This window comes from Rhamphochromis longiceps, linkage group LG12 (genome assembly GCF_057381845.1).
Source record: "Rhamphochromis longiceps isolate RC_006_pf linkage group LG12, R_longiceps_female_GT1.1, whole genome shotgun sequence".
Classification (NCBI taxonomy): Eukaryota; Metazoa; Chordata; class Actinopteri; order Cichliformes; family Cichlidae; genus Rhamphochromis; species Rhamphochromis longiceps.
In genome coordinates, this window is record NC_140568.1 from 34,154,353 (window position 1) to 34,180,553 (window position 26,201).

The 26,201-nt window shown below is 38.9% G+C and overlaps 5 protein-coding genes across 5 annotated transcripts in view; 3 read left to right on the top strand and 2 right to left on the bottom strand.

The window, feature by feature from the left end:
* Positions 1–4,183: 4,183 nt before the first annotated feature.
* Positions 4,184–5,358, bottom strand: LOC146657684 (uncharacterized). The gene is made up of 3 exons (XM_085427017.1): positions 5,145–5,358; positions 4,654–4,761; positions 4,184–4,540 (listed from the first exon to the last, which is right to left on the bottom strand). The coding sequence occupies exons 1-3, from the start codon at positions 5,296–5,298 to the stop codon at positions 4,386–4,388; spliced, it is 417 nt and encodes a 138-aa protein (XP_085283143.1). The 5' UTR covers positions 5,299–5,358; the 3' UTR covers positions 4,184–4,385.
* Positions 5,359–8,765: 3,407 nt separating this feature from the next.
* On the top strand, positions 8,766–11,362 carry LOC146657685 (uncharacterized). Its single transcript, XM_085427019.1, has 3 exons — positions 8,766–8,887; positions 9,630–9,737; positions 9,831–11,362. Exons 1-3 carry the CDS (start codon positions 8,842–8,844, stop codon positions 9,977–9,979), a joined length of 303 nt encoding a protein of 100 aa, XP_085283145.1. The 5' UTR covers positions 8,766–8,841; the 3' UTR covers positions 9,980–11,362.
* A 345-nt stretch (positions 11,363–11,707) lies between these two features.
* Positions 11,708–18,863, top strand: LOC146657686 (uncharacterized). The gene is made up of 3 exons (XM_085427018.1): positions 11,708–11,918; positions 18,448–18,555; positions 18,659–18,863. Exons 1-3 carry the CDS (start codon positions 11,732–11,734, stop codon positions 18,805–18,807), a joined length of 444 nt encoding a protein of 147 aa, XP_085283144.1. The 5' UTR covers positions 11,708–11,731; the 3' UTR covers positions 18,808–18,863.
* A 2,127-nt stretch (positions 18,864–20,990) lies between these two features.
* On the top strand, positions 20,991–23,229 carry LOC146657687 (uncharacterized). The gene is made up of 3 exons (XM_085427020.1): positions 20,991–21,094; positions 22,760–22,867; positions 22,961–23,229. Exons 1-3 carry the CDS (start codon positions 21,049–21,051, stop codon positions 23,107–23,109), a joined length of 303 nt encoding a protein of 100 aa, XP_085283146.1. The 5' UTR covers positions 20,991–21,048; the 3' UTR covers positions 23,110–23,229.
* Positions 23,230–23,346: 117 nt separating this feature from the next.
* The window catches only part of LOC146657688 (alpha-galactosidase MYORG-like), a 13,861-nt gene continuing 11,006 nt past the window's right edge, over positions 23,347–26,201 (bottom strand). The window contains exon 7 of the mRNA XM_085425962.1: positions 23,347–26,201. This exon is cut by the window's right edge and continues 811 nt beyond it. The gene's annotated coding sequence lies outside the window, so the exon portion shown is untranslated.

A 26,201-nucleotide genomic window follows, 5' to 3' on the forward strand; every position in this document is an offset into this window, starting at 1 on the left:
ACAGAGTTTTCCTGCATAATGTCACTATAAAACAATATCCAGTAAATGCTCCCATGGTACTAAAATACCTAACACTGAGTTGCATCCCAAGAACACCATACCTACTGTGAAGCATGGGGGTGGAAACATCATGCTATGGGGCTGTTTCTCTGCCAAGGGGACAGGACGACTGATCCGTGTTAAGGACAGAATGAATGGGGCCATGTATCGTGAGATTTTGAGCCAAAACCTCCTTCCATCAGTGAGAACTTTGAAGATGAAATGAGGCTGGGTCTTCCAGCATGACAATGATCCAAAACACACCGCCCGGGCAACAAAGGAGTGGCTCCGTAAGAAGCATTTGAAAGTCCTGGAGTGGCCTAGCCAGTCTCCAGACCTCAACCCCATAGAAAATCTGTGGCGGGAGTTGAAAGTCCGTGTTGCTCGGCGACAGCCCCAAAACATCACTGCTCTCGAGAAGATCTGCATGGAGGAATGGGCCAAAATACCAGCTACTGTGTGTGCAAACCTGGTAAAGACCTATAGTAAACGTTTGACCTCTGTTATTGCCAACAAAGGTTATGTTACAAAGTATTGAGTTGTATTTTTGTTATTGACCAAATACTTATTTTCCACCCTGATTTACGTATAAATTCTTTACAAATCCTACCATGTGGATTCATGGATTTTTTTTTTCACATTCTGTCTCTCACAGTTGAAGTGTACCTCTGGTGCAAATTACTGACCTCTGTCATCATTTTAGGTGGGGGAACTTGCACAATCGGTGGCTGACTAAATACTTTTTTGCCCCACTGTATGTGATGAGACTGACAGGGTGGAGTCCAGGTTGAAATTAGGAGTGCCCTACATCAGTGAGGCCAGCATAGTTAGCTTGGTGGTCAAAGAAGATAAAATGGGAGAATGTTTCAAAAGCTGCTGAAAGTGCCAGAAAAATGAGGACGCTGATGTGGTCTGATTTTTAATCTTGATGAGAGAAGTTTTGGTGCTGTTCAAAAGGTTCATGAAGAGGCACGCTTTGCTGGAGTTGCGCAATGACCGCTTTTTTCCAGGATTTTAGTGATGAATGTAAGGTTTCAAATTGGGCAGAGGTTACTGTGGTCTTCAGGGTCCACACCAGGTGTTTTGAGAATGGGGAGACAGCAGCTATTTTATTTAACAGAAACTCTCTTTATATGGAGCTATTGCTCATGTCAACTATGATGGGCCACAGGGTGGTTAGGCAAGACTTGACTATGGTTTTTGGCAGATGGAAGACTTGACTTGACTTGACCTCCCTCTCCCCAGCCACCTCCTCCAGCTTGTCCGGGAGAACACCAAGGTGTTCCCAGGCCAGCTGAGAGATATAATCTCTCCAGCGTGTCCTGGGTCTGCCCCGAGGTGTCCTCCCAGTGGGACATGACTTTTCCAGGAGCTATCCTTATCAGATGCCCAAACCACCTCAACTGGTTCCTTTCGAGGTGACGGAGCAGCGGCTCTACTCTGAGCCCGTCCCGGATGGCTGAACTCCTCACCCTATGTGTAAGGGAGAGGCCAGCCACCTTTCAGAGGAAGCCCATTTCTGCTGCTTGTATCCGTGATGTCGTTCTTTCAGTCACTACTTACAGCTCATGACTCATAGCTGAGGATAGGGGCATAGATCGACTGTGGCTGCGAACCATTCCAGTGCAAGCTGGAGGCCATCAACTGATGAAGTTTTATGGTAAAAAAAAATGTATATTTTAGAAACGTAGTTTTATTTTTCTACTGCCTTGACTCCCCCACTACTCTCCCCGTTTTAGAAGGGTTTCCCTTCTGATAGAACTGCGTAACATATAGATTAAAAAAGCTTTATTTTGTGAAAAACTGAAATCTGGAAATTTAAGTTGTTTCCTATTATGTTTTTACATTTATAGATTAGAAAGATAGATAGAAGGAAGAGAAGCAAGAGGAGGAACCGTCATGGAAGGACAAGTACCTCCACGGTATGTACCTCAGCAGGTGGAGGATGTGGCTGAAATCCAAAAATCCTATCAGTGGCTGGACAAAGCTGGACTGAAAGACAGCACAGAGGCACTAATCTTGGCAGCACAGGAACAAGCTCTGAGCACAAGATCCATAGAGGCAGCGGTCTATCACATCAGGCAAGATCACAGGTGCAGGCTGTGTAAAGATGCCCCTGAGACAATCCAGCACATAACAGCAGAGCGCAAGATGCTAGCAGGAAGGGAATACTGTACATGCAACGCCATAACCAAGTGGCCAGCATTGTATAGAGAAACATCTGTGCTGAGTATAGCTGGAAGTCCCAAGGTCAAAGTAGAGGGTGGTCCAGAATTACCTTGCTAAGATCCTGTGGGATCCTTCCTTCCAGATGCAGACGGAAAACATGGTGATAGCTAACCTGCCAGACATAGTAGTGGTTGACAAGCGGAGGAAGACGGCTGTAGTGATAGATTTAGCAACACCGAATGACAGCAACCTCAGGAAGAAGGAACATTAGAAGCTGGGCTTAGAGAAGAGCTGGAGAAGATGCGGACAGTTGTGGTAACAGTGGTTCAAGTGGTAATCGGAGCACTAGGTGCAGTGAGCTTGAAGGATAGACCAACGAGACAGGAATTTTTGAATAAAAAAAATAAATGTATTCTATGCATCAAATAAACAGAAGACCGGATGCATCATTTATAGATAAAATTTTTCTTTTTCTTTTTTTTCTTTTTCTTTTTTTGTGTCCCGTTTGGATCTTTAGCCATCAGAATTGTTGTCTTAAGGCCAAGAAAGATGCCAAGCGGATTTATTTTACCAAGTGGATCATCATGGCCTTGCCATATTGGTCCATTTGATTGACCTTTATTATAATTATGTATTTATTTTATTTTCAGTTGCTACAAACGGGACAGACATGACTGGGGGATAGGACAGGGAGAAAGAATGAAAGAAAGAGAGGGAGAGAAAGAAAACCAGAGGGGAGAAGAGACTGTGAGAAAGTGGGGAAGAAAGAAAAAAACAAACAAAACACCTGGATCACCTGTATGGAGAAAAAAAAAACAGAAGAGAAAGCAAACAAAAAAAGAGCAACATAATAAATACAGCACCATCACGATAAACTAGCTAGCAGTAGATAACAGTAGATACTGAATATTAAACGATATTGTGCAGCACGCAAGATAGACAGCGCACAATGTGCTTAGAGGCAGCAGCCAAGAAAGGTGTAGTCCACGTCTGTGAACACCCGTGTGCATACCTGTGTGGATCAGCATGCTTGTATTCCAAAGGTTTCTCCATGTAACGATCTGCTAGGGAGTGTGGGGAGCCATAGCCCCGTCCCCCAGGGCATGAAGCAGGTATGGAGGAGATCCAGGCCCCCGACATCCAGAGGCCCCAGAGTACGAGGACCCGAGGAGGACCACCAAAAGGGGGGGGAACCGTGCCACCCTTCTGGGAAGAGCTGAGTAGAGCCCCAAAGAGGTCACCCAGCAGCTACGGAGCAGAGGCCAGAGGGGGTTGCAGTGGCGTGCCCGCAGGCTCTGCCGGCAGCTGTGCCAGAGGGACCGAGCTTCAGGCCCAGAGGCCTGAGGGCACCCCACCCCCCGGAAGGGGCCCAGCCGGGCCACAGGCACCAGGCCCCGCCAATCGGCCACCAGGCTACATAAATGAGCGCCCAGCCCCAGTCGACAAGGACCACCAACACACCAACGTCTGAGGGCATCAGCCACCGGCAGGGAGTGTGGTGAGGGGAGAATTTTGCTTTCTAATTATACCGTCTTCATTTTCACTTCTCACTCTGGCTTCATTGGTTCATATTTCTGCACTGAATTCATCTGCAACAACTGCAGCAACACAACAGCAAACCAACCAAATGAGAGCTGGTGCACATTCTGTACGAGCTTATTGTATTTTTCTGACTTTTGTATTCTAATGGTTTAAGTTTCAGTTTAGGTTATTTTTGGCTTTCCAATTTTGCAGTTTATTCTCTGTGAGGTTCCTCTTGTGTGTTTGTCTCACCCCTGTTTTGCCTATGTGAGTCTGTCGTGTCATCTGCTTTTTTGTCTCACTTCCCCGCGTGTAGGCGTATTGACTCTCGCGTTTCCTGTGTGTCCCTCTCTCTTACTCACTCCCTTGCCCTTTTTGTGTCTTAGTGAGAGAAATCTGAAACAGCTGCAGTTAAAACATATCAATCAAAAAATATACAAAGGTATTTTCTGGTTGCGTTTTTATTTGCTTTAGGAAAACTTAACGCTGAAGCAATACAGTATTTGAATAGGACCCTGAATTCATTTGACTAAGATCAAAATGTCAAGGACAATTTTGCTTCAAATGATGGTACACAAAATGTATTTATTCTTCAGTTGTACAAAATAAAAGCAGAAAGCAGGACAAAAACAGAAAAACAACATCATTCCACGGCCTCAGAAAAGAAATTTGAGGATGGCTGAAGATACCAACAGTAGCAAAGCACTGGGACCAGTTGGAGCAGTGCTGTTACACAGGTCCCCTTCACAGCAAGCCATAGCACCACCACAAATTGCACTGGTTTGGCAGCCTTTTGTAACCAAGTTATAACCTGCAAGACATGAGGAGAAAACTCTCAGAAACCACTTCAAAGCATGCTGTGTAGCATCACTGTGCATGCTTGGGCTTCTCAGTTATCAAGTCTGATGTGAGAAAACGACTCACCGTCTACTCTGAGAGAGAAACAACGGTTGAAGATGACGGCACAAGATTTGCTGTCTATGCAGGATTTAGGATCAGCAGCTGTACATGTGTAGCATCGTAATCCACATACTATAGAAACAAACAACACACTTTCACATGTCCTTGTAATTATTTCTGGGTTTATATTTCCATTTTATACCTCTTGATGAGAGCTGGAAGAAAATGGGAAGTGAAAAAAAATAAAACAGGAAATCCTTAAAGTTTTGCATAAAGCAAATACTAATTAAAACTTAAACAATTGTTTTTAAACGTATTAAATAATTTCTATAACAACTAAACTCTTCATATATAATTTAACAACATATATAATTTGTCTGTTTCTGTTTCCTCACAGTCTGGCCATTGAGGTTTTTAACTTTCCCTTTCCTTACAGGCTTTAAGACCACCATTAACAATCGATACATTTGTTTATCTGTCAAAGCACACAGGACCAACATGAAATATTCTCTTACCTGCAGACAGAGTCACACACAGAATCAGAGCTCGATAAAGCTGCATCATGAACTCAGTTTGATAATCAGTCTTACAGGGAAAAAAGCTGTGGCTAAGCCTTTCTTTCTTAGTGAAACTTTCACTGTTTTGTTCTGACAATCTGAGAATTTGCATTTCTTCACAAAGCTTTCTAAGAAGTGACCTGAATAACAGTGGCCCCTTAAGTGACCTCACTGCCAGACTCACCATTTTTGGAAATAAAGGCGAGAACTAGGGTGTTACAGCCAATAGGACTGCTCCTGACTAAGCATCACTTATATAAAAAAAAATATGTGTAAAACTTGAGTTTAAATGGTTTTATTTTCATAGTTAAAAAAAAGAAATTTCATAAGAAAAGTCTGTTTACTGAAATACAGTTTTGTTTTTCTTTGTTTTTCAATAAGCAGCTGAAAGGTGCTGATGAGACAAATCTAAAGGAAGTTTCAACATAGAACATCAGTATTGTATCACTGATCTCATGACTGCTCAGAAGGAAGAACGAGTTTGACACCTACTGGTATTTTTAGACGTCCGTTGTCTTCACTGTTGCTGTTTGGTCCGTTTTAGGAAATGATCATGGTTTGTATTAAATTCAGAAGGCAAACTCAACTTTTCCATCGATCTTATTTTTCCCGTGAGATGTAAAAAAAGATTTTTATAAAGCCTATATTTCAAAATCAGCAAAAAAAACCTGAACACAGTGGTCATTACTAACGATCACAAAACAAAGTTCGGAGATAAGACTTTCACGTTTAGATTCCAATTTTTTTCTTAAAGAAAAATGAGATTAGATTAGATTCTCTCTTATTTTACCTTGGGCTTCATTTAATGTTCTTCTCAGTTTGTCCTTTAGCGCCCTCAGGCTGTCTTTTTCTGCAACAACAAAACACATGGGCTATAGAGGAAACGATTCAAAGGAGTCTTCAGCTGGCATGGCTTCATGTCAGTGTTAGTGAACCAGCTTTGCACTTGAGTGCAAGCCTTGCGAGTCCAAGCCCATCCAAAAATGCCTCTTCAGCTGAATGCTATTCTGATGTGCTTTTATGCTACAAATACAATTAAATCTTAAAGTCTGACAATGAAACACCCACACTGCCAATAAATCAGCGCAGTTACAACAAGGCTCAATCTAATAATTCTGTTTAAAGTATATATTATGGTATCCACAGTGATAAAGATAAAGCATGATTGTGGATATTAGCCCACCACTGAAGCTCAGCAGCTAAGACTTGCATTTACCTTGCTGGTTCTGGTCCTACTTTGGAGTGAAAAAGCAGCCATTCAATCAAAACATTAAAAGCAAATTGAACTGTGCTGATTCTGAACCTGTTTGCAGTTTGGTATTTCTGGCTATAGCTCATTAAGTGCACCACACATTTATGGGGCTAATATAAATACCAGTTCTGGACATGATTTAGAGGAGACTGCTTATTCTTAAATGTCTTGTGTATTCTGTCAAATAGTTTAATTGTGTTTAGTTTATTAAAAATTTTAATAAACCACATAATTAGGCACTCCTCTTCAGCTGCTCCTTAAAATCACATGGCAGCACCTCGATACATTGAGGCGTGTAAAGATGGTCAAGAACACCTGCTGAAGCTCAAATCCAACATCAGAGTGTAGAAAAAAAGATTATTTAAGTGACTTTAAACACCTTGTTGAGGTCAGAGGAGAATAGCCAGACTGACTGCTTTAGGCTGATAGGAACAACAGCAAGTCGAAAAACCAACTGTTACAACTAATGTATGCAGAAGGGCAACTTTCAATGCACAAAGCAGATGGGCTACAGCAGCAGAAGAGCACGCTGGGTCTGTCAGCTTTGCAGCATAATGTGAAGCTGACAAATCTTCCACAGCTGTGTAATGCTAACATAGACGGAAGTCTCAAAGGAATGTTTGCAGAACCTTGTTGAATTTATGTAATAGAGAATTAAGGCAATTCTGAAAGCGTGCCTAACCAAGTACTGCTCAGATATACTTACTGAAGTAGCTGGTGAATGCATCACCTCCTCAGTATGACTGTAAATGCACACTTTGCGTACTTGTAAATGTTTATAGCAGTTTATCATCTTATTTGGCCATGAAACCCTTTACCATCTGCAGGTGTGAGGTGTATGAGGAAATGAAAACTTTCCTGATAAAACCTTTTGAGATACTGAGAAATGAGCCAAGTGTCTGTGTGCAGTCATCCTCTTACATCGTGTGTTTCTCTCTTTCTTCCAAAATGAAACTGTTCAGAGCTCTGATCCTGTTTTTGACTCTGTCCTCGGGTAGGCTGTATGTTAAAATTATTATATGAATGAATTTCTTTCCATTTAGTAAAACTGTAAATGACACAAAGGTAATCGAAGGATAGCAAGACCACCTTGAAAAGCACAACTGAACCATGATTGTTAAGTGATAGAGAAAATTTGCCATTTATCAAATTTTCTCTTTCTCCTTTGTTTTTCTTGCTGAACGTTTTCTGGGAATTAAAAATAAAGTTGCTTTATTCTAAAAATGAAAGTGTGAAGTGAACATTAAAGATATAGTACTCAAGTTGTGATTAGTTATCACACAAAAGAAATGCTTTCTTCCAGATCTACTAAAAAATAAAACAAATAGAAAACCTTCATGACTGTCTTCCTGCGATAAAGAGGATAATCCAGGTTAATATTTGAGTCAGTGTTACCAATAGGTCACTTAGACCACGGCTGGCTAAACAATAAAAACACAGATCACTCCAGTCTTCCTCCTTCAGATCTGATTCAAGGCCAATTTACTTTGAGACTGCTAAGTTCCTGTGTTTACGTACCCGGTGACCTTGTGTGAATTATAGCTCCACCTATTATCTGTTCTCCCACTTCACACTTGTCTTTCCAATCTTTTTAATCAAATTTTGATTTGATCTAAACTTGACAGAAATATTGCCAAACCATGTAGTGATAACATAACGGATGATAAATTCAACATTTATCATTTACCTATAAAATAGTAACATGATGTATTTATCCACTGGATGGACCCTTTTTACACAATACAAGCGCTGTCTAATTGGCCCACACACATACTCCATGTGATGTAACTTAAATGGTTCACTAGCTTGTGTGTCAGTCCTATGAGCTGCTGTGAAGGGAACTTGTCCCAACTGGTCCCAGTGGTATGTTTCTGCTAGTTTCTTAATCATGTTTTACTTTGTTCTTAACTAAAAATTACAATCCAGGAATAATAAATGATTTTCTAACAATGTAAAATATATCAGTTACTGTTCTGTCAGGTATATATTCAATAAAATCAGAATAATACTTTGATTGCTGGATTGTTTAACTACTTGTGTTCTGCATTTTGTATCATTAAATAAAAAGAGTTTTGTGATGAGCTGTAAATAAATAAATAAAAACAGGACAGAGCAAATATGAGCATTTTGCAGAATGATACTTTTGCAGTATCATTCCTGTGTATCTTAGCAACAGTGATTATTCGGTAGCATTAACTTCTTTTGTGAACATATTGCACAAGTGCAGATGTGCACATAAATGAAAGTAATATTGAGTCCACTCAGAGTGACCTGAACTTCTCAAGAGGGGAGGGGCTTCAGTACCATGCTACTCACTTTCTGAGAAACTGAAACTGAAGAGCTGAACAAAGCCTACTTAACCTGTCCTCCTCGCACATCGTGTACTTCTTTCTTATTCTCACCATGAAGCTTCTTGGAGCTCTGATCCTGGTATTGAGTTTGTCCACAGGTAAGAGCAGTTTATGATTGGTTTGTCTTGTTCTTTACCAGATAATCAGATACTCACTGGTCATTTCAGCTCTTCTATTTTTATACTAAACTGTAAGAGACATGAAACTGAAGAGAGGTTCAGATCACCTTGAAAAGCACATCTGAACCACAATTCTTCTGTGATGTGAAAAAAAAAGAAAGAATAAATTTTTAAAAATGGATGACTTTGTAACTTTTGTACTATTAAAAGTTTGATTTAAAATACACTATAGTCATGTGCAGATGCAAAACTATTTAAAAATGCCTTTACAAATCAAATTATGGAGCTCACTGTATTTTGTAATAGAAACGGCAGATCCTGAAGGCCATTTTACATATGACACGGCATGCCCAGCGCTGCGCTCTAAAAACACATTCATTTCTATTGCTTGCACCACAAAGGGCTATTTACCTGCATATACTCTATAGATCTGCAGGGTATTATTTTATCTAATCTGGGTTATTATTGTTGGGTTGTTATTATTGTCTTTGGGATTTTTAAAAAATAAAACTCCTGGTCCAGTTCTATTTTCTTTCTCTCTCTCTTTTAATTTCCTGTTGCATTCTCTGAGCTGTGGTACCACGAACTTTATGAGAAGCCTTTTCTCTGAATGAAAAAAAGCTTTTCTGGATCTCATTAAGACATCTGCAGTCTAATGGATGATGCTTTGTATTTGGAGAATCTTCATCTATGAATGACAGCTTTCTTTGTTTCTCTGCAGCATGTGGATTAAAATGCTACGTATGTGCACTCTCTGACCCTCACTCCTGCACTGATGTCTTAACTTGTCCTGCTGGTATGGACCGATGTTTCAGCCTTACTACAAGCGGTAAGTTGTTCTGCAGTGTATTAAGAAGTGTTTAAAGCTGTAAATCATACATTTTATGAGCTGAAACGGAGGTTTTACCATCATGTCTTACAGGTACCGTCATTAAGGGCTGCCAGTTCACTAGCTTGTGTGTCAGTCCTATGAGGTGCTGTGAAGGGAACTTGTGCAACAGTGCTATCCCAACTGGTCCCAGTGCTATGCTCCTGCTGGTGTCTTCAGCCATAATCACCATCTTCCTCTGAAGCTCTGGAACAACTACATCTTAATCATGTTTTACTTTGTTCTTCACCAAAATCTACAATCCATGAATAACTTCTAAAAAACTAACAATGTAAAAGATGTTATTTACTGTACTGTTGGTTATATTTTCAGTATAATCAGAATAATGCTTTGATTTGTTTAATTAAATCGAAAACAGATTTGTTGTTGCTGTAAATTTAAAATAAAGAAACAGGACAGATAAAATATGAGCATTTCTTATAATTCATGTGGCTGGTTGATAAGGATGGACAAAGCTCACTTTAAGATTTTCAAACTCCATAATGTTTGGGACAAAGATGCAATTTTTGTAGTTCTACCACAGTTTTCATTTAAATCAGTCAATATGTGACTGAAGTGCAGGCATCCAGTTTTCTCTGAAGGAGGCAGGACTATCATTGTCAAAGTCGAGGTACCTGATTGTCAAGAGATATTTTCAGGAATACAGTACATACACTGAGAATTTACAACAAAGTGCAAACAACTAGTTACACTTAAGAAAAGGAAGGTCGAATTAGACTTTGCCAAAAAAAACATCTAAAGGAGTCTGCACAGTCTGAAAAATTCTATGCAGATGAAACCAAAGTGAACTCATACAAGAATGATGAGAAGAGAGAAGTTTGGAGAAGATAAATGTTTCATAATGTAAAACACATCATCTGTCAAACATGGTGGAGGAAATATTACAGCTTTTATGGCTACCAGTGGATCCAGGTCACCAATTCTTATTCATGGTGTGATTGCTAAAAGAAGCAGCAGGATGAATTCTGAAGTGTGCAGTGCTGCACTCAGATTCAGGCAAGTTCTTGTCAGCTTTTTGAATGTTGGTTTAATTTGATGTTTTTGATTTATATTTAAGTCCTTGAGGTTAAGTAGTTTATTTTCTATTATACCAAAGTTGCGGTTATAGTTTATAGTTTTTCAGATTCCCCTTGTGTCTTCTACCCCTGTGTTTCAAGTTTCCCTCACCCTTCATGTGTTTCATGTTTGTGTGTCTTATGTTATCAAGTTCGTGTTGTCATCTCTGCATTCCATGCTGTTTCCTGTTTTATTGTGAAAGTCCTTGTTCTGTGTGCAGTGTGTCCAGTTTTGCTTCCCCTTGTCTCTTTAGGTCTGATTTGTCCCAGCTTTGTTCCCACCTGTTCCCCATCCCCTCATTATCTCTCTGTGTATTTAAGTCCTCTGTCCTCTTTTGTTCAGTATCAGGCTGTCTGTTGTGTTACGGTTCCATGTTCCCGGTGTCGGTGTATCCATGCAGCGGTTCATGTGTTGGGTTTTTTATGTTTAGTTTCCCCAGTTTAGGTTATTGTTTATTCTCGTCTTTGTTTGCCTTATGCATTACTTTGTATTTCTTCATCAGCGCATTAAACGGCTCACTTTTTCTTAATACTCAGGTTTTGGTTCCACGTTCCTTTGTGTCTGCATTTTGGGTCCACTCTTCACAAATGTTTACAGTCTGCTTTGGCAAACTGTGACACTTGCTTCATCCAAGTATTAAAAATCATGCCAGTTCGTCCAGTTAATTTTGAAAAGTATTACATGTGGAATATGTGCTAGTGATGGGTCGGTCGCGAACGAAATGGCTCTTAGAGCCGGATCTTTGAAGTGAACGATGCGAGCCGGCTCCTTATTGGGAGCTGTGGGTTTTTTGTTTTGTTTTTTTCCTTTCTCTTGCCCTCTCTTTCACTTTTTTCGCTTCACGCTGCAAGTCACCCTTGTGTTTGCGCTGAGCAGAGATGGCGAGCAGAGATGGCAAACAGAGCCTTGTGTTTGCACCCCTCCCCCCTCTGCTCAGCGCTGAGCTGAGGGGGCAGGGCGGTAGTTACACTCGCAACAGCAGTAGCACACAACAAGAACAGGAGGGAGAGGGAAAGAAAGACAGCCGGGAGCAACAACAAGAGTCAACACAGTCACATTGGAAAGGTACAGTAAAGAAAATGAGTGACATCAAGAAATGTAGCAAAGTCTGGAGCCATTTCAATCTTACTGACAAAACAAAGGCAGAGTGTAGAGTCTACAAGAAAAGGATATCATATAGAGCTGGCTCCACAAACAACATGCACAGGCACCTAAGAACTGTCCACCCATCAGTGCAATAGGAAGATAAAACACAGTCAGTTGAGTGTGATATTAATATTTCTAAATGCCAACCTTTCCCGTAATTAAAGATCTTGGTGTTCTTTTTTTCCCCTTTTTTTTCCATATTTTAATTTATATTTTATTGTGTTGTGGTTTGCAGTGTTTTGTGTTGTTTCACTTTAAATTTGTTTAAAAGGAAAAAGCTGAAAATTTAAGTAGTTAAAAGTTGAAATGTATGAAATGTAAATAGTTGGTTTTTGTACTTTATAATTTATTTATTACATTTTATGTGGAGTGAATAAATAAAAGTATATTTACAGTGGCCCCTAGAGACAAAGCACGTACAAACTCCAAAACACAACGGAAGTGCTCCAGGATGCTAGGGGCCGTGTTGAGCTTTTGTTACCTAGTGGCTACACAAGCCAGGAAGTACCAACATTCGGATTGGGTGTGTGGTAGTAACAGGTAAATTAAGTTGTTTTTTTTTTTTATTATTATGTATTAATACAAAAACAATAGACAATTTAAGTGATCTAGGTAGCTCTGTTTTGGAAGTTCAGTTAACGCTAGAAATGTGTTTTGGAGTTTACGCGTTTCGTCTCTAGGGGCCCCCATAAATATTTATATATAAACATACATAAAGAAAACCACGTTTTTTTACATTACTAATTCCTTTTGTGCATAATTTTATATTGTTGTCCATAATTAATTCATTAAATCAACAAAACAACCTGATGAGCCGATTGGGAGCCGAAAGAGCCGGCTCTTTTTAGTGAGCCGAGCCGAAAGAGCCGGTTCTCTAAAAAGAGCCGGAAATCCCATCACTAATATGTGCACTGTGCTTCACCAAAGTCTTTATACAGGAAGGTCTCTCCACCAGGCAGAAACTTTAGAATGCCTCAAGGTACTTATGTGGGCAGTCAATGCATCTACATTTGTCACATTTCACCTCTAAAATAAGGGTTTTAAACTCTTCTCTGAAAGACTGTTTGCAGTCTCTCTCCTATATTGTCTTGGGTTTCATTTAATCATGTTCTTTTCAGTTCTGTGCTCTAGCACTATCAAGGGGTTTTTCTCTGCAACAACACATCAAATCAGCTATCAAGGAAACCATTCAATAGAGTCTTAAACTGGCATGGCTCCATGTCAGTATTAGTGAGTCCAAGGGCGTAGATTTGGTTTTGGCATTGGTGGGGACGGATGATTCAACCACTGAACCCTGCCCTGTTTCTTTTTTTTTCCCTTTTTGTCTTTGCTTCTTGATTTTAAAAAAAAGGAGAAATATACTTGCCTACATATGCTATTCTGCGTGCTTTTAAACCATTTAAAATTACAGTTCATAGTTTTATATGTGAATTATATAATGTTAAATTACTATTAAACAAATGACTGACTAAGTATTTTAGGCTTTAGTTTACTCTAGCTATATTCCATATAAATCAGGTATCATACAAACATAAAAAATAGCTTCAAATACAGTCATGACAATAAAAGAATATGACTTTAAGAACTTAACAACATTACTTCAGTTATACTACACCAACATCTGTTATATTTTGGCACTAAGGAAACACTGAATGACCTGGTGGTTTTTGTCCATAAAACTACTCATCTAAGATTACCACAAAGTAAAAGATCTCTCAGCAAAATTATGCAACAGTTTAGGCACACAATTGCCCCGATCAAGTCAGTGAGCTGGGATTTTTTTATTCAAAACATGAACTACTGTTACAGCAACAGACATGGACTACTGGTGTCCCACACAACAACTCAATGTCCACTATGTGAAGGAGCCAAACACATGCCTGCTCCTCTCGTTAACTGAGATAAACTGCTGCCATATTTGTTTTACATCTATACTGTCCAGTCTCTCCTGGTGGACATGGCATACAGCAGCATTGTTTAATCTCATTTGAGTCATTGTTAACCTTAGCCATCTTTTTAGTCTTCTGAGAGCACTGAAGCTTCTTTCGGCCTCAGTACCTGCGTTTTATCCTCAGATTAAAATTATTATTCTGTGCTTGATGTGCCTCAGCTTTGGCCCTGGCTCTTCCCCTCTGACTGCACTAGGACATATTGCCACCTGATAAAATAACACATTGATTCGTGCCATATAAAAAGTGAGACATGTCAATTCAGATTCTTTGTCAAATATACACTAATGAATCAATTTACATCAGCAGCCTAACAATTGTTATGATAATAAATACTAGTTAATCTATAGCACCAAATCATCAGTCAGTCACCCGTGACCTCGCCTCTTCACCTCTGTCAGAGCTACAACATGGCAGAGCTGCCTCTGTCACCTGATAAATAACAGTGAGACATTCCAAATACATGCAGTCACACATGTGCTTCAAATACAGTAATGAACCTTTCTTAAATAGATAACTATCATATCTGATATCATATCTCACAGTACAATAATATTGAATGGGTTGCATTGTTGTATTTTGTCATGTTTCTCAGGTCTTTGTCTGAATTTCTACGAACATTATTGCTAAGGATTGTCTTATTGCATTGGAGTCACACTGGGTTAAATATGTACACTTGAGTTTTAAGGGGTATTTATTATTTTCTTCTTTTTTTTGGGTTGTATGGAAGCCCCAAACGCAATTTCATTGTTCTTGACAATGACAATAAATAAATACTACTACTACAACCAACAAGTCATCATCCAATTTCACCTGTGATCTTGTATCACCATTGCTCTCTATCACCTGACAAATAGGACATACGTGACAATAAGAATAAAATGTGCACCTGCTTCAGTGTTTCTGTCAATTTGTGCAGATCTTGACTCATCAGTAATGTTTGTAGGCTGAGTGCATTTTTTAAAACAATTTGTGCAAACTGCACTCCAAGGTGGACTGAATGAGACGTTGACAGATCGTTTTTTTTTTTCTTTTTATCGGGTTTGTTTTTCTTTACTCGAAGAGATTAAATTATTGGTGGAGACATGTCTTTTCCGTCCATGCCAAATCTATGCCCTTGAGTGAGTCAGCTTCGCTGATAAAGGCAGGCCTTGCAAATCCAGACCCGTCCAAAAATGCCTCTCTGCCCCCTCAATTGAATGCTATACTGATGTTCTTTTGTGTTAGAAATACAATTAATTCCTAAAGTCTGACAATAAATGTCTTAAACATCCACACTGGCAATAAGTCAGTGCAGTTACAACTCAAGTTAATTATTCTGCTATTTCAAGTATTAAAAATTATGCTAGTTTGTCCAATTAAGTTAAGCCTCTGAAAAGGTGAAATTGTGTCATTTCCAAACAGCTCCAAACTGTTTTTGTTAAAAATAAATAAATAAAAGACAGCTCCTACTGTATTTGTACACTTCTTTGGGTGTCACAAGGCTTTTCAAAAAAAAGAAGAACATATATGTTTAAAGATTGCCTACCTTCACATTGTACTAAGAATTTGTTCATCATAGATGTATACAGGAGACTTTCACTTTAGTGGTCACAGTTGTGTTGTGTCACACTTTCACCATCAAACAGCCAACAGTACATTATTGTCCAATTAATTTATGCAGTTTTAAATAAAATGCTCTGTGTAAAAAGTAAAATAGAACAGTAACTTGAGTTAAAATTTTCCTTCTTTCATAATTATATATAAATGTATAATATTTTTGCAGATTGATTTTGTCCGGGGTTTTTTTTGTTGTTGTTGTTGTTTTCATAACCGTTATTTTATTATTATGATAAAATGCAAATAGAATTATCACATTTTATCATAATAAAACCTTTGGTTTCATCAGGTCACCTTTCCTGACAGACCGACAGGGAATTAAACATTTAGCCCTTATAAGTTAAAGCAGCCTAGCTGATTGTTGTTGCTGACCATATCCATCCCTTTATGACCACAGTGTACTCATGTTCCAATGACACACAATCTCACAAAGTTCAAATTTTCTCAAACTGGTTTTTTAAATGCAACATAAACGGTCACCAGATTGTAGTTCAATAGAGTAGCCGATCTTTGGAATGTGGTGGAATGGGCCATTTATCTCATGGGTGTACAACAGCTGTGTGAGGCTATCATGTCAACAATCTCTGAGGAATGTTTCAAGCACTTTGTTGAATTGATGCCATCATAGAATTAAGGCACTTCTGGTGATGAAATGAGGTCCAACCAAGTAGAAGCAAGCTATTCTTTTTTTTTTTTGGCCTGTCCCGTTTGGCTCTTTTGCCCTCAGAATTGTTGTCTAAAGGCAAAGAAAGATGCCCAACGGATTTACTTTACCAAACTGACCATCCCAGCCTTGCCGTAATGGTCCATTTGATTCACCTTTTATTGTTTATTTTATTTTCACTTACTGAATACGGGACAGACTTGACTGGGGGAAAGAAGGGGAGAAAGAAAGAGGGAAAGAGAAACAGCTGAGAAGAGGGACGGGGGAGAAGGGCAAAAAACAAAAACCAACAGAATGAGCAGAAAAAAAAAAAGAAAAAAAAGAAATAAAAAATGCATATATCAATCACCTGGATCACCTGCTGAGAAAGAAAAAAGAAAACAAGCAGAAGAGAACAAGAGTAATAGAATAAACAGCATCACAATGATATATGGGAATATGACAGTAAATACTAAATATTAAACATTATTGTGCAGCACATAAGATCAACAGAACACAGTGTGCTTTGAGGTAGGAGCCAAAAAGGGTGTAGTTTGTGGGTGTGATCACCCGTGTGTACACCTGCGAGCATGGACGCGCTTGTTTTTTTGTTTTTTGTTTTTAAAAGGTTCCTTCATGTAATGATCTGCTAGAGGGTGTGGGGGGGCCACAGCCCCGTCCTCCAGGGCGTGAAGCAGGTATGGAGGAGATCAAAACTCCAGACATCCAGAGACCCCAGAACACAAGAGACCAAGGAAGACCAACAGAGGGGCAGCCGCGCCACTGTCCCAGAAAGAGCTGAGGAGAGTCCCAGATGAGGGCTCACTCAGCAGCCGCGGAGCAAAAGCCAGGGGGAGTTGCAGTGACGCGCCCGTGAGCTCCGCCGGCAGCCAGCCGTGCCTGAGTGACCGAGCCCCAGGCCGAGAGGCCGGGGGCACCCCACCTCCAAAGTGGCCCGAGCGAGCCCCAGGCTCCAGGCCCCGATAAGCGGCCGCCAAGGAGTGAGCCGGTGTGTACCTGGACGCCCATCCCCGGACACAAAGAACCACCAACGCACCGACACCTGAGGGAGTCCGCCACTGGCAGGGGAAGTGGTGGTAGGGGGAGATAGGCCTCCAAACCTTGGAGGGCCTAAGATGTCCCCAGAGAGGTGGCGCCTTACACCCAACCTGACATATAGACACAGAAATACAGGCACACACATATACAAACATCCATTCCCACCCTCATGCTCTCATATGCACTTAGAAGCAAGCTATTCTTAATGAAGTGATCATTTGGTAGCATTAACTTATTTTCTAAACATATTGCGCAGTGTTGCATCAACACAAAGTTAAATTACCCCCTCAACGGGGCGGGGTGTTCAGTACCGTTCTACTCACTTTCTGAGGAATCGAAACTGAAGAGCTGAACAAAGCCTATTTCACTTTCTGTCCTGACACATCGTGTACTTCTTTCTTACTTTTCACCATGAAACCTTTTGGAGCTCTGATCCTGGTTTTTGTCCACTTATGAGCTTATGATTCATTTGTCTTGTTCTTTAGATAATCAGATAATCACTGGTCCTTTCAGCTCTTCCATTTTTAGACCAAACTGTAAGAGACATGATCACCTTGAAAAGCACATCTGAACCACAATCATTCTGTGATGGAAAAAAAAGCATAACTCTTAAAAAATTAGGTGAATATGTAAGATGTTTTTCCATTGACAGTTTGATTTAAAATACACTATAGTCATGTACAGATGCAAAACTAATTTTAAAAATTGCCTTTTTAAATAAATATATCAAATTATGGAGCTCACAGTATTTTGCAATAGAAATGGCAGATCCTGAAGGCCCCACAGCCCGTAGTACGTGCAGCACTGCGCTCTGAAACGAATTAATTTCAATTGCTTGCACCTCGCAATAAGGTTTCACTTTTCTTTTTGTTGAACTTGAAATTGAATCTTAACAAAAAAGCTATTTACCTGCATGTACTCTATAGATCTGCAGGTTATTATTTTATCTAATCTGGTTCTTGTTGATTTGTTTCTTTATTAATATAAGTCTTGGTCCTTTGCCTTTTCTTTTCTTTTTTTTTCTTTTCCTGGTGCATTCTCTGAGCTGTGGTACCACGAACTTTATGAGAAGCCTTTTCTCTGAATGAAAAGAAAAAGCTTTTCTTCATCTCATTAAGACATCTGCAGTCTAATGGATCATGCTTTGTATTTGGAGAATCTTCATCCATGTATGACAGCTGTATTTGTTTCTCTGCAGCATGTGGATTAAAATGCTACGGATGTGCACTCTCTGACCCTCACTCCTGCACTGATGTCTTAACTTGTCCTGCTGGTATGGACCGATGTTTCAGCCTTACTACAAGCGGTAAGTTGTTCTGCAGTGTATTAAGAAGTGTTTAAAGCTGTAAATCATACATTTTATGAACATAGCATTAGTTAAACTGAGGTTTTCCCATCATGTCTTACAGGTATCGTCACTAAAAGCTGCATAAACAGTGTCTCATGTGTCAGTCCTATGAGCTGCTGTGAAGGGAACTTGTGCAACAGTGCTATACCAACTGGTCCCAGTGCTATGCTCCTGCTGATGTATTCAGCCATAATCACCATCTTCCTCTGAAGCTCTGGAACAACTACATCTTAATCATGTTTTACTTTGTTCTTAACTAAAAATTACAACCCAGGAATAGTTAACAACTGGTTCATAAGGATGGGCAAAGTTCCCTTTGAGATTTTCAAACTCCATAATGCTTTGGACAAAGATTTTTTTATAGTTTACCAGAGTTTTCCTCACAGCTGATTTTAAATCAGTCAATATGTGACTGAAGTGCAGGCATCCAGCTTTCTCTGAATATGTGCACTGTGCTTCACCAAAGTCTTTAAACAGGAAGGTCTCTCCACCAGGCAGAAACCTTAGAATGCCTCAAGGTACTTATGTGGGCAGTCAATGCATCTACATTTGTCACATTTCACCTCTAAAATAAGGGTTTTAAACTCTTCTCTGAAAGACTGTTTGCAGTCTCTCTCCTATATTGTCTTGGGTTTCATTTAATCATGTTCTTCTACATCTAGGAAACGATTCAAAGGAGTCTTAAACTGGGATTGCTCCATGTAAGCGTTAGTGAGTCAGCTTTGCTAATAAGGGCAGGCCTTGCAAATCCAGACCTGTCCAAAAATGCCTCTCTACCTCCTCAACTTTTATGTTATAAATACAATTAAATCTTAAATTCTGACAATGAAAGTCTTAAATATCCACACTGGCAATAAGTCAGTGCAGTTACAACTCAAGTTAATAATCCTGCTATTTCAAGTATTAAAAATTATGCTAGTTTGTCCAGTTAATTTAAGCCTCTGAAAAGGCGAGTCTGTGTAATCTCCAAACAGTTAATACTGTTTTTGTAAAAGCCCTTAAATTAAAGCTTAAAGTATGCACTTCAAATGCATATAGCTGTGCGTTTAAAATACACTACACACCACAAAAACTGCTTTTATCCAACAAACTGTACCAAACTGGAACTACGCAGGTGCAGCTGTCTATTTTCCCACCTCAGACATGAAGTTGGACTGAACTTACCAACAATGTTATTTTGTCTTTTGTAAAAGACAGTATCAGGAATATATATGGCACTACACAAAAATGTCTGTGTGGATGAGTAGGCTGGAAAAAAACACCATTAATGTTAACAGCTTTCATTTAATAACGTCTAACATTCTTACCAGTTATACTACATACAATACTTCTTTGTGTGTCAAAGAGCTTTTCAAAAAAAACAAAACAAAGAACATATATGTTTAAAGCACTTCTGGTAGTAAACTGAGGTCCAACCGAGTAGTAGTAACCTATTCTTAATTAACTTTATGATTGCTGCCTTTTGCAGCACTGCAAATCTATCCTGTGTATCTTAATAGTGGTGATCATTTGGTAGCATTAACATCTTTTGGAGAACATGTGGTGCAAGAAGATAATAAGAGTAATGTTGCATCGACATAAGGTGTGTACCTGGACGCCCATCCCCGGACACAAAGAACCACCAATGCACCGACACCTGAGGGAGTCCGCCACTGGCAGGGGAAGTGGTGGTAGGGGGAGATAGGCCTCCAAACCTTGGAGGGCCTAAGATGTCCCCAGAGAGGTGGCGCCTGACACCCAACCTGACATATAGACACAGACATACAGGCACACACATATACAAACATCCATTCCCACCCTCATGCTCTCATATGCACTTAGAAGCAAGCTATTCTTAATGAAGTGATCATTTGGTAGCATTAACTTATTTTCTAAACATATTGCGCAGTGTTGCATCAACACAAAGTTAAATTACCCCCTCAACGGGGCGGGGTGTTCAGTACCGTTCTACTCACTTTCTGAGGAATTGAAACTGAAGAGCTGAACAAAGCCTATTTCACTTTCTGTCCTGACACATCGTGTACTTCTTTCTTACTTTTCACCATGAAACCTTTTGGAGCTCTGATCCTGGTTTTTGTCCACTTATGAGCTTATGATTCATTTGTCTTGTTCTTTAGATAATCAGATAATCACTGGTCCTTTCAGCTCTTCCATTTTTAGACCAAACTGTAAGAGACATGATCACCTTGAAAAGCACATCTGAACCACAATCATTCTGTGATGGAAAAAAAAGCATAACTCTTAAAAAATTTGGTGAATATGTAAGATGTTTTTCCATTGACAGTTTGATTTAAAATACACTATAGTCTTGAGAATTCACCTTCTCAAGAGGGTGGGGTGTTCAATACCGTCCTACTCACTTTCTGAGGAATTGAAACTGAAGAGCTGAACAAAGCCTATTTGACTGTCTGTCCTCCTGACACATCGTGTACTTCTTTCTTACGTCTCACCATGAAACTTCTTGGAGCTCTGATCCTGGTTTTGAGTTTGTCTGCAGGTAAGAGCAACTTATGATTTATTCGTCTTGTTCTTTACCAGATAATCAGATAATCACTGGTCCTTTCAGCTCTTCTAATTTTAAACCAAGATTTTTTTTTCCAATAAAAGTTTGATTTAAAATACACTATAGTCATGTACAGCAAGCTATTATTAATGAAGTTTATGATTGCTGCCTTTTACAGTAAAGGAAATCCATCTATGTGCATCTTAAAACTAGTGATCATTTGGTAGCATTAACTTTTTTGTAAACATATTGCACAATGTTGCATCAGCACAAAGTTTAAATTACCTCCTAAACAAGGCGGGGTGTTCAGTACCATCCTACTCACTTTCTGAGGAATTGAAATTGAAGAGCTGAAACATTAAAAGTTTGATTTAAAATACACTATAGTCATGTACAGATGCAAAACTATTTTAAAAATTGCCTTTATAAATCAAATTATGGAGCTCACTGTATTTTGTAATAGAAATGGCAGATCCTAAAGGCCTTTTCCCACAGCACCCAACACGCAGCGTTGCGCTTTGAAACACATTAATTTCAATTGCTTGCACTGCACAATAAGGTTCCATTTGCTTTTTATTGAAGAGCAGGGGCGGAGCCAGACATTTGAAACACCCGGGGCTTAGCCCTAAAGGGTAGTATGCATGTGGGATTTCTTTTCTTTTTTTTGGGGGGGGGGGGGGTTTAGAAATGATTGAAAGATTAATTGGCTCTGTTTTGAGTTTTGTTCAAAAAAGAGTGACTTCATATAGGGAAAAATATATATCACATATGCAGGCCACCTTAAACTAGTTTTTTAATTAAGCAGCAAGGCAGAACAAAGTCGGGGCTGTATCAAGACACGAGGACTGAACCCCAATTCAACCAGACCCAGAACAGGACTACAACAGTTCAAAATCAGGACTACTGAGGACTTAACCAAGACAGAACCAGAATCAGAACTAGATGATAGTAGCACTAAAAATCATCATATACCTGCACTACACTTATTTTTTTAATTCTACCAAAGTCCACTATTTAGATTGAGAGACGTTTATATAATTATTTAGCCTTGTTGTGCAAACAAGCCTGCATAACTTAATAAATGTAGAATTTGAAAAATAGCAAACCTAAAAAGAAACACTAGGTACGAGATACATGAGTACCTATGATACGGTGATACTTTTGGTATATATATATATATATATATATATATATATATATATATATATATATATATATATATATATATATATATATATACATAGAGGAGTTTTTTTGTTTCCTGTTCTCATGCTGTCCTCCCATAGGTTGCCCAGTGTGTGAAGAGGTCTCTTTTTTTCCTCTTGTTCTCTTCCCATTGTTGTGTAATTTTTTCAGTGTTATTCTCCCAACGCTGCCGATCTCCGACTGTATTCCCATGTGATGTCTTTGTTGTTGTGTGTGTAAGTCGGGGGGGGGTCCTATTCCTCTGTGGGGCAACCTGCATATGGCCAATAAAGCATTCATTCATTCATTCATTCATTCTCTGAGCTGTGGTACCACAAACTTTATGAGAAGCCTTTTCTCTGAATGAAAAAAAGCTTTTCTTCATCTCATTAAGGCATCTGCAGTCTAATGGATGATGCTTTGTATTTGGAGAATCTTCATCTATGAATGACAGCTGTCTTTGTTTCTCTGCAGCATGTGGATTAAAATGCTACGTATGTGCACTCTCTGACCCTCACTCCTGCACTGATGTCTTAACTTGTCCTGCTGGTATGGACCGATGTTTCAGCCTTACTACAAGCGGTAAGTTGTTCTGCAGTGTATTAAGAAGTGTTTAAAGCTGTAAATCATACATTTTATGAGCTGAAACGGAGGTTTTACCATCATGTCTTACAGGTACCGTCACTAAGGGCTGCCAGTTCACTAGCTTGTGTGTCAGTCCTATGAGCTGCTGTGAAGGGAACTTGTGCAACAGTGCTATACCAACTGGTCCCAGTGCTATGCTCCTGCTGGTGTCTTCAGCCATAATCACCATCTTCCTCTGAAGCTCTGGAACAACTACATCTTAATTGTGTTTTACTTTGTTCTTAACTAAAAATTACAACCCAGGAATATTAAGCCATTTTTTAAATAATGTATGGATATTTCTTTTCAATAAAACCACAATAATGTATCAACTACTGAATTGTTTAATTCCTAGGATTCTGCAATTCACATCACTACAGCAGAAAGATTTTTTTGTGAGCTCTAACAGAAAGACAAACAGGACAGAAAAATAGACGTTATTGCGAGCAGATCAATCATTTATTTTTTTAGCTGTCTGATAAAGACTTATTTAATTACTTTTTACAGTTATTTCCACAAATGCAGAAATCACTTTTCCCACCCATTTGATGTGCTCACTCTGTGACTGAGATGACTCTTTCATAAGAGACGCATCAGGCATATACAGTGTTTGCAACTGTGAAAAACAGGTCTTTAAACATGAATAACCTGAAAAAGTCAACATTGATGCAAAAGTCAGGTAGGTGAATTTCACCTAGTCTGATCGCAGGTAAATACACATAAGTCATTCATGACAATACATACAGTACTTCTCTAGATGTCACACGAAAAACAAACATATACCATATGCATAAATAAAATTAAATATTTGTTCTTTGGCAGTCTACCCTCTAATTGTGCCAAGCACTCAATCACGGGAGGGGGGGGGGGGGGGGGGGGGGCAACAACAACAAAATATTTTTACACAGAAAACTTTCCCTTTAACATTCACATCTGTTATGTCACGTTGATGATTTCACCATCACACCTAAAGCATCAAACAGTATGTGATCGCCAAATCCACTTATTGTGTTTTAAGTGAATGTCCTTTTAAAAACCTTCATAGATACATGTTATATTTTACATTTTGCGATCTAACCTATTTAACATAGGTTAGATTCTCACACAATCTCACACAAGCTTTCCTGGTTTCACAACAAAGATGACAAAGTAAGGTTACTAAAAAGAAGAATGAAATTATGTATGCATCCATTTACTTATTCATTTGAAGAAATGCTGCTGTGTACTGTGTCAGTAAAAACCATTCTATGTAAAATTTTAACATTTCCTGTGGTAGGATCAAGAATGCAAGAAAAAAAAAACTTAAACACGGCCAATTTATAGGATTTATCATTTGTAAGTTGCTGTAATTCCAAGACAAATTCATATACAATAACACTGCTGTTTTCATTATTTTCAAGCAAGGCATTCAAATTACTTGGTGTGCTTTACTCTCATGCTGGCAATCACTATGAAAGAGCAGACAAACATTTAAACTCTTCATGCGCTTTGCAATGTCACTGCTTTGAAACACTGCATCAAAAACATCAATGTATGTAGAAATGTGTTTTATCCCTCTGGTTCTCTTTGCTAAGGTTGGCATACCATAGATTAGCTAATAAGGCAAATGAAGCCACAAGGCAGACATAGATGGCACACTAATATATGGCATCTTTGAGAATAATAACTGTTTTACAAGGTAAATCACTTATAATAATAGAGTGCTGTGCAAAAGTCTTGAGCCACCCCTCATTTCTCTTTATTTTAAAGTTATGACTAGGAAATAGGACAGCAATTTATTGAAATTTGCAAACATACAGATAAAAACCAACAAATAAGGCAAAAACAGAGTTTGTACAATTCTACTAAGTTTGAAAGTCAGTATTTGGTACGACCACCTTTATTCTTTAACACCGCCTGAACTCTCTTAGGTAAGCTTTTGTGTCATTTCTTTAAGTAGTCTGCTGATCCCCAACACTACTGGCTAAAATATATCCCCAAACCCTGACAGTGACTTGACTGTGCTATAGACACTCGCCATTGTACCTCTGTCTTCACCTCATCCGTAAATACCGTTGATGATTTGATCGCCCCCAAAAAATTTGGATTCATCACTCCGTCAGATTGCCACTGATTTTCAGTCCAATTCTTTTGTAATTAGACACACCTCAGCCTTTTCTCCCTATTTCTCTTGCTTAAGAATGGCTTCTTGACAGCCACCCTTTTACTGAGACCATTTCTGATAAGGCCTGAGTGAACAGTAGATGAAATGAAGCACAAATTTCTTAAGGACACAACTTAAGAAACAGAGATTGTTCATCCGCTGCCGACAACTATTTCTGTCTGTAATTTCTTTTGTCCGATTGTCCAGTTTCCCTTAATGTTTTTAAGGACACACCGCACACCACCAAGTACCAAGTTTTCTCTTATAACCTTGGTGGTGCAAAAATACAATTTTATGCCTGTCAAACTGTGTAAACCTTGGATTTTTGTTGATTCGGCTAAAAAAAACTAAAAAAAACAAAAACGGAAATATTTATATGTTTTTGAGACCGGCTGGTAGCAAAACAGTCCCTAAGATACAGTTTAAAATTGGTTCCTTACAAAGTTGTCTGTGATAAACACAACAGTAGTTCATCCCTTGTGTTAGGTGTCTTCCTTTAAGCTCTAGTTATTCATAGGTCAGTGTTAAGTGGCTTCGCAAACAATAAACACATCTAAAAATAGTCAGCTACACGACTTGGGCTGAAAACAAGTAAAAGCCAAAATCCATAGAAAAAAAAATCTGAAAGACCTTCAGACAAGTCTGGACAACTATTGCCCAAAAAACACTTAAAAATTGCAAGAAAGTTTGGCTCCTTCGAATTAAAATAAGACAATGAGAAGCGGTGCAAGACTTTTGCACAGTAATGTATAACAAATATATTACTGTGGATCAATAATAAATATCTTTTAAATGTACCCTGAGCAGTTAAGTTGACTTGTGCAGACTTTTTTAATAAAAAGCATAAAGCAGTAGATTTTGGCACTAAAATAATATAATGGCACTATAGGTTATGGGACTTACTGACATAAAAGTATTTGCAGCTTATTGTTAACCCCTTTATTCATCCCCAGAATCATGCATATTTAAAAACATCCAACAGTATCCACAAATAAAAATTAATAAATATAAAGAGCAATTAATCAAAAGACTGTAAAATGTAGATGTCAGTGCAATACAAATTAATGCATGTTAGCTTAAAAAGTTAAAAACACAGACTTAAGTATGGCTATAGTGCATTTTTTATTGCCTAACCCAGTCACCCCCAAA

Bases quoted from the DNA above. Each gene is read 5' to 3' on its own strand.
- LOC146657684 (XM_085427017.1), bottom strand. From the start codon at position 5,298: ATGCAAATTCTCAGATTGTCAGAACAAAACAGTGAAAGTTTCACTAAG. The intron at 4,762-5,144 runs GTAAGAGAATAT...TTGTTTCTATAG, and splicing joins GTGTGTGACTCTGTCTGCAG to TATGTGGATTACGATGCTAC. The intron at 4,541-4,653 runs GTGAGTCGTTTT...CATGTCTTGCAG, and splicing joins TTTCTCTCTCAGAGTAGACG to GTTATAACTTGGTTACAAAA.
- LOC146657687 (XM_085427020.1), top strand. From the start codon at position 21,049: ATGAAACTTCTTGGAGCTCTGATCCTGGTTTTGAGTTTGTCTGCAG. The intron at 21,095-22,759 runs GTAAGAGCAACT...GTTTCTCTGCAG, and splicing joins GGTTTTGAGTTTGTCTGCAG to CATGTGGATTAAAATGCTAC. The intron at 22,868-22,960 runs GTAAGTTGTTCT...CATGTCTTACAG, and splicing joins TTTCAGCCTTACTACAAGCG to GTACCGTCACTAAGGGCTGC.
- LOC146657686 (XM_085427018.1), top strand. From the start codon at position 11,732: ATGGCGAGCAGAGATGGCAAACAGAGCCTTGTGTTTGCACCCCTCCCC. The intron at 11,919-18,447 runs GTACAGTAAAGA...GTTTCTCTGCAG, and splicing joins AACACAGTCACATTGGAAAG to CATGTGGATTAAAATGCTAC. The intron at 18,556-18,658 runs GTAAGTTGTTCT...CATGTCTTACAG, and splicing joins TTTCAGCCTTACTACAAGCG to GTATCGTCACTAAAAGCTGC.
- LOC146657685 (XM_085427019.1), top strand. From the start codon at position 8,842: ATGAAGCTTCTTGGAGCTCTGATCCTGGTATTGAGTTTGTCCACAG. The intron at 8,888-9,629 runs GTAAGAGCAGTT...GTTTCTCTGCAG, and splicing joins GGTATTGAGTTTGTCCACAG to CATGTGGATTAAAATGCTAC. The intron at 9,738-9,830 runs GTAAGTTGTTCT...CATGTCTTACAG, and splicing joins TTTCAGCCTTACTACAAGCG to GTACCGTCATTAAGGGCTGC.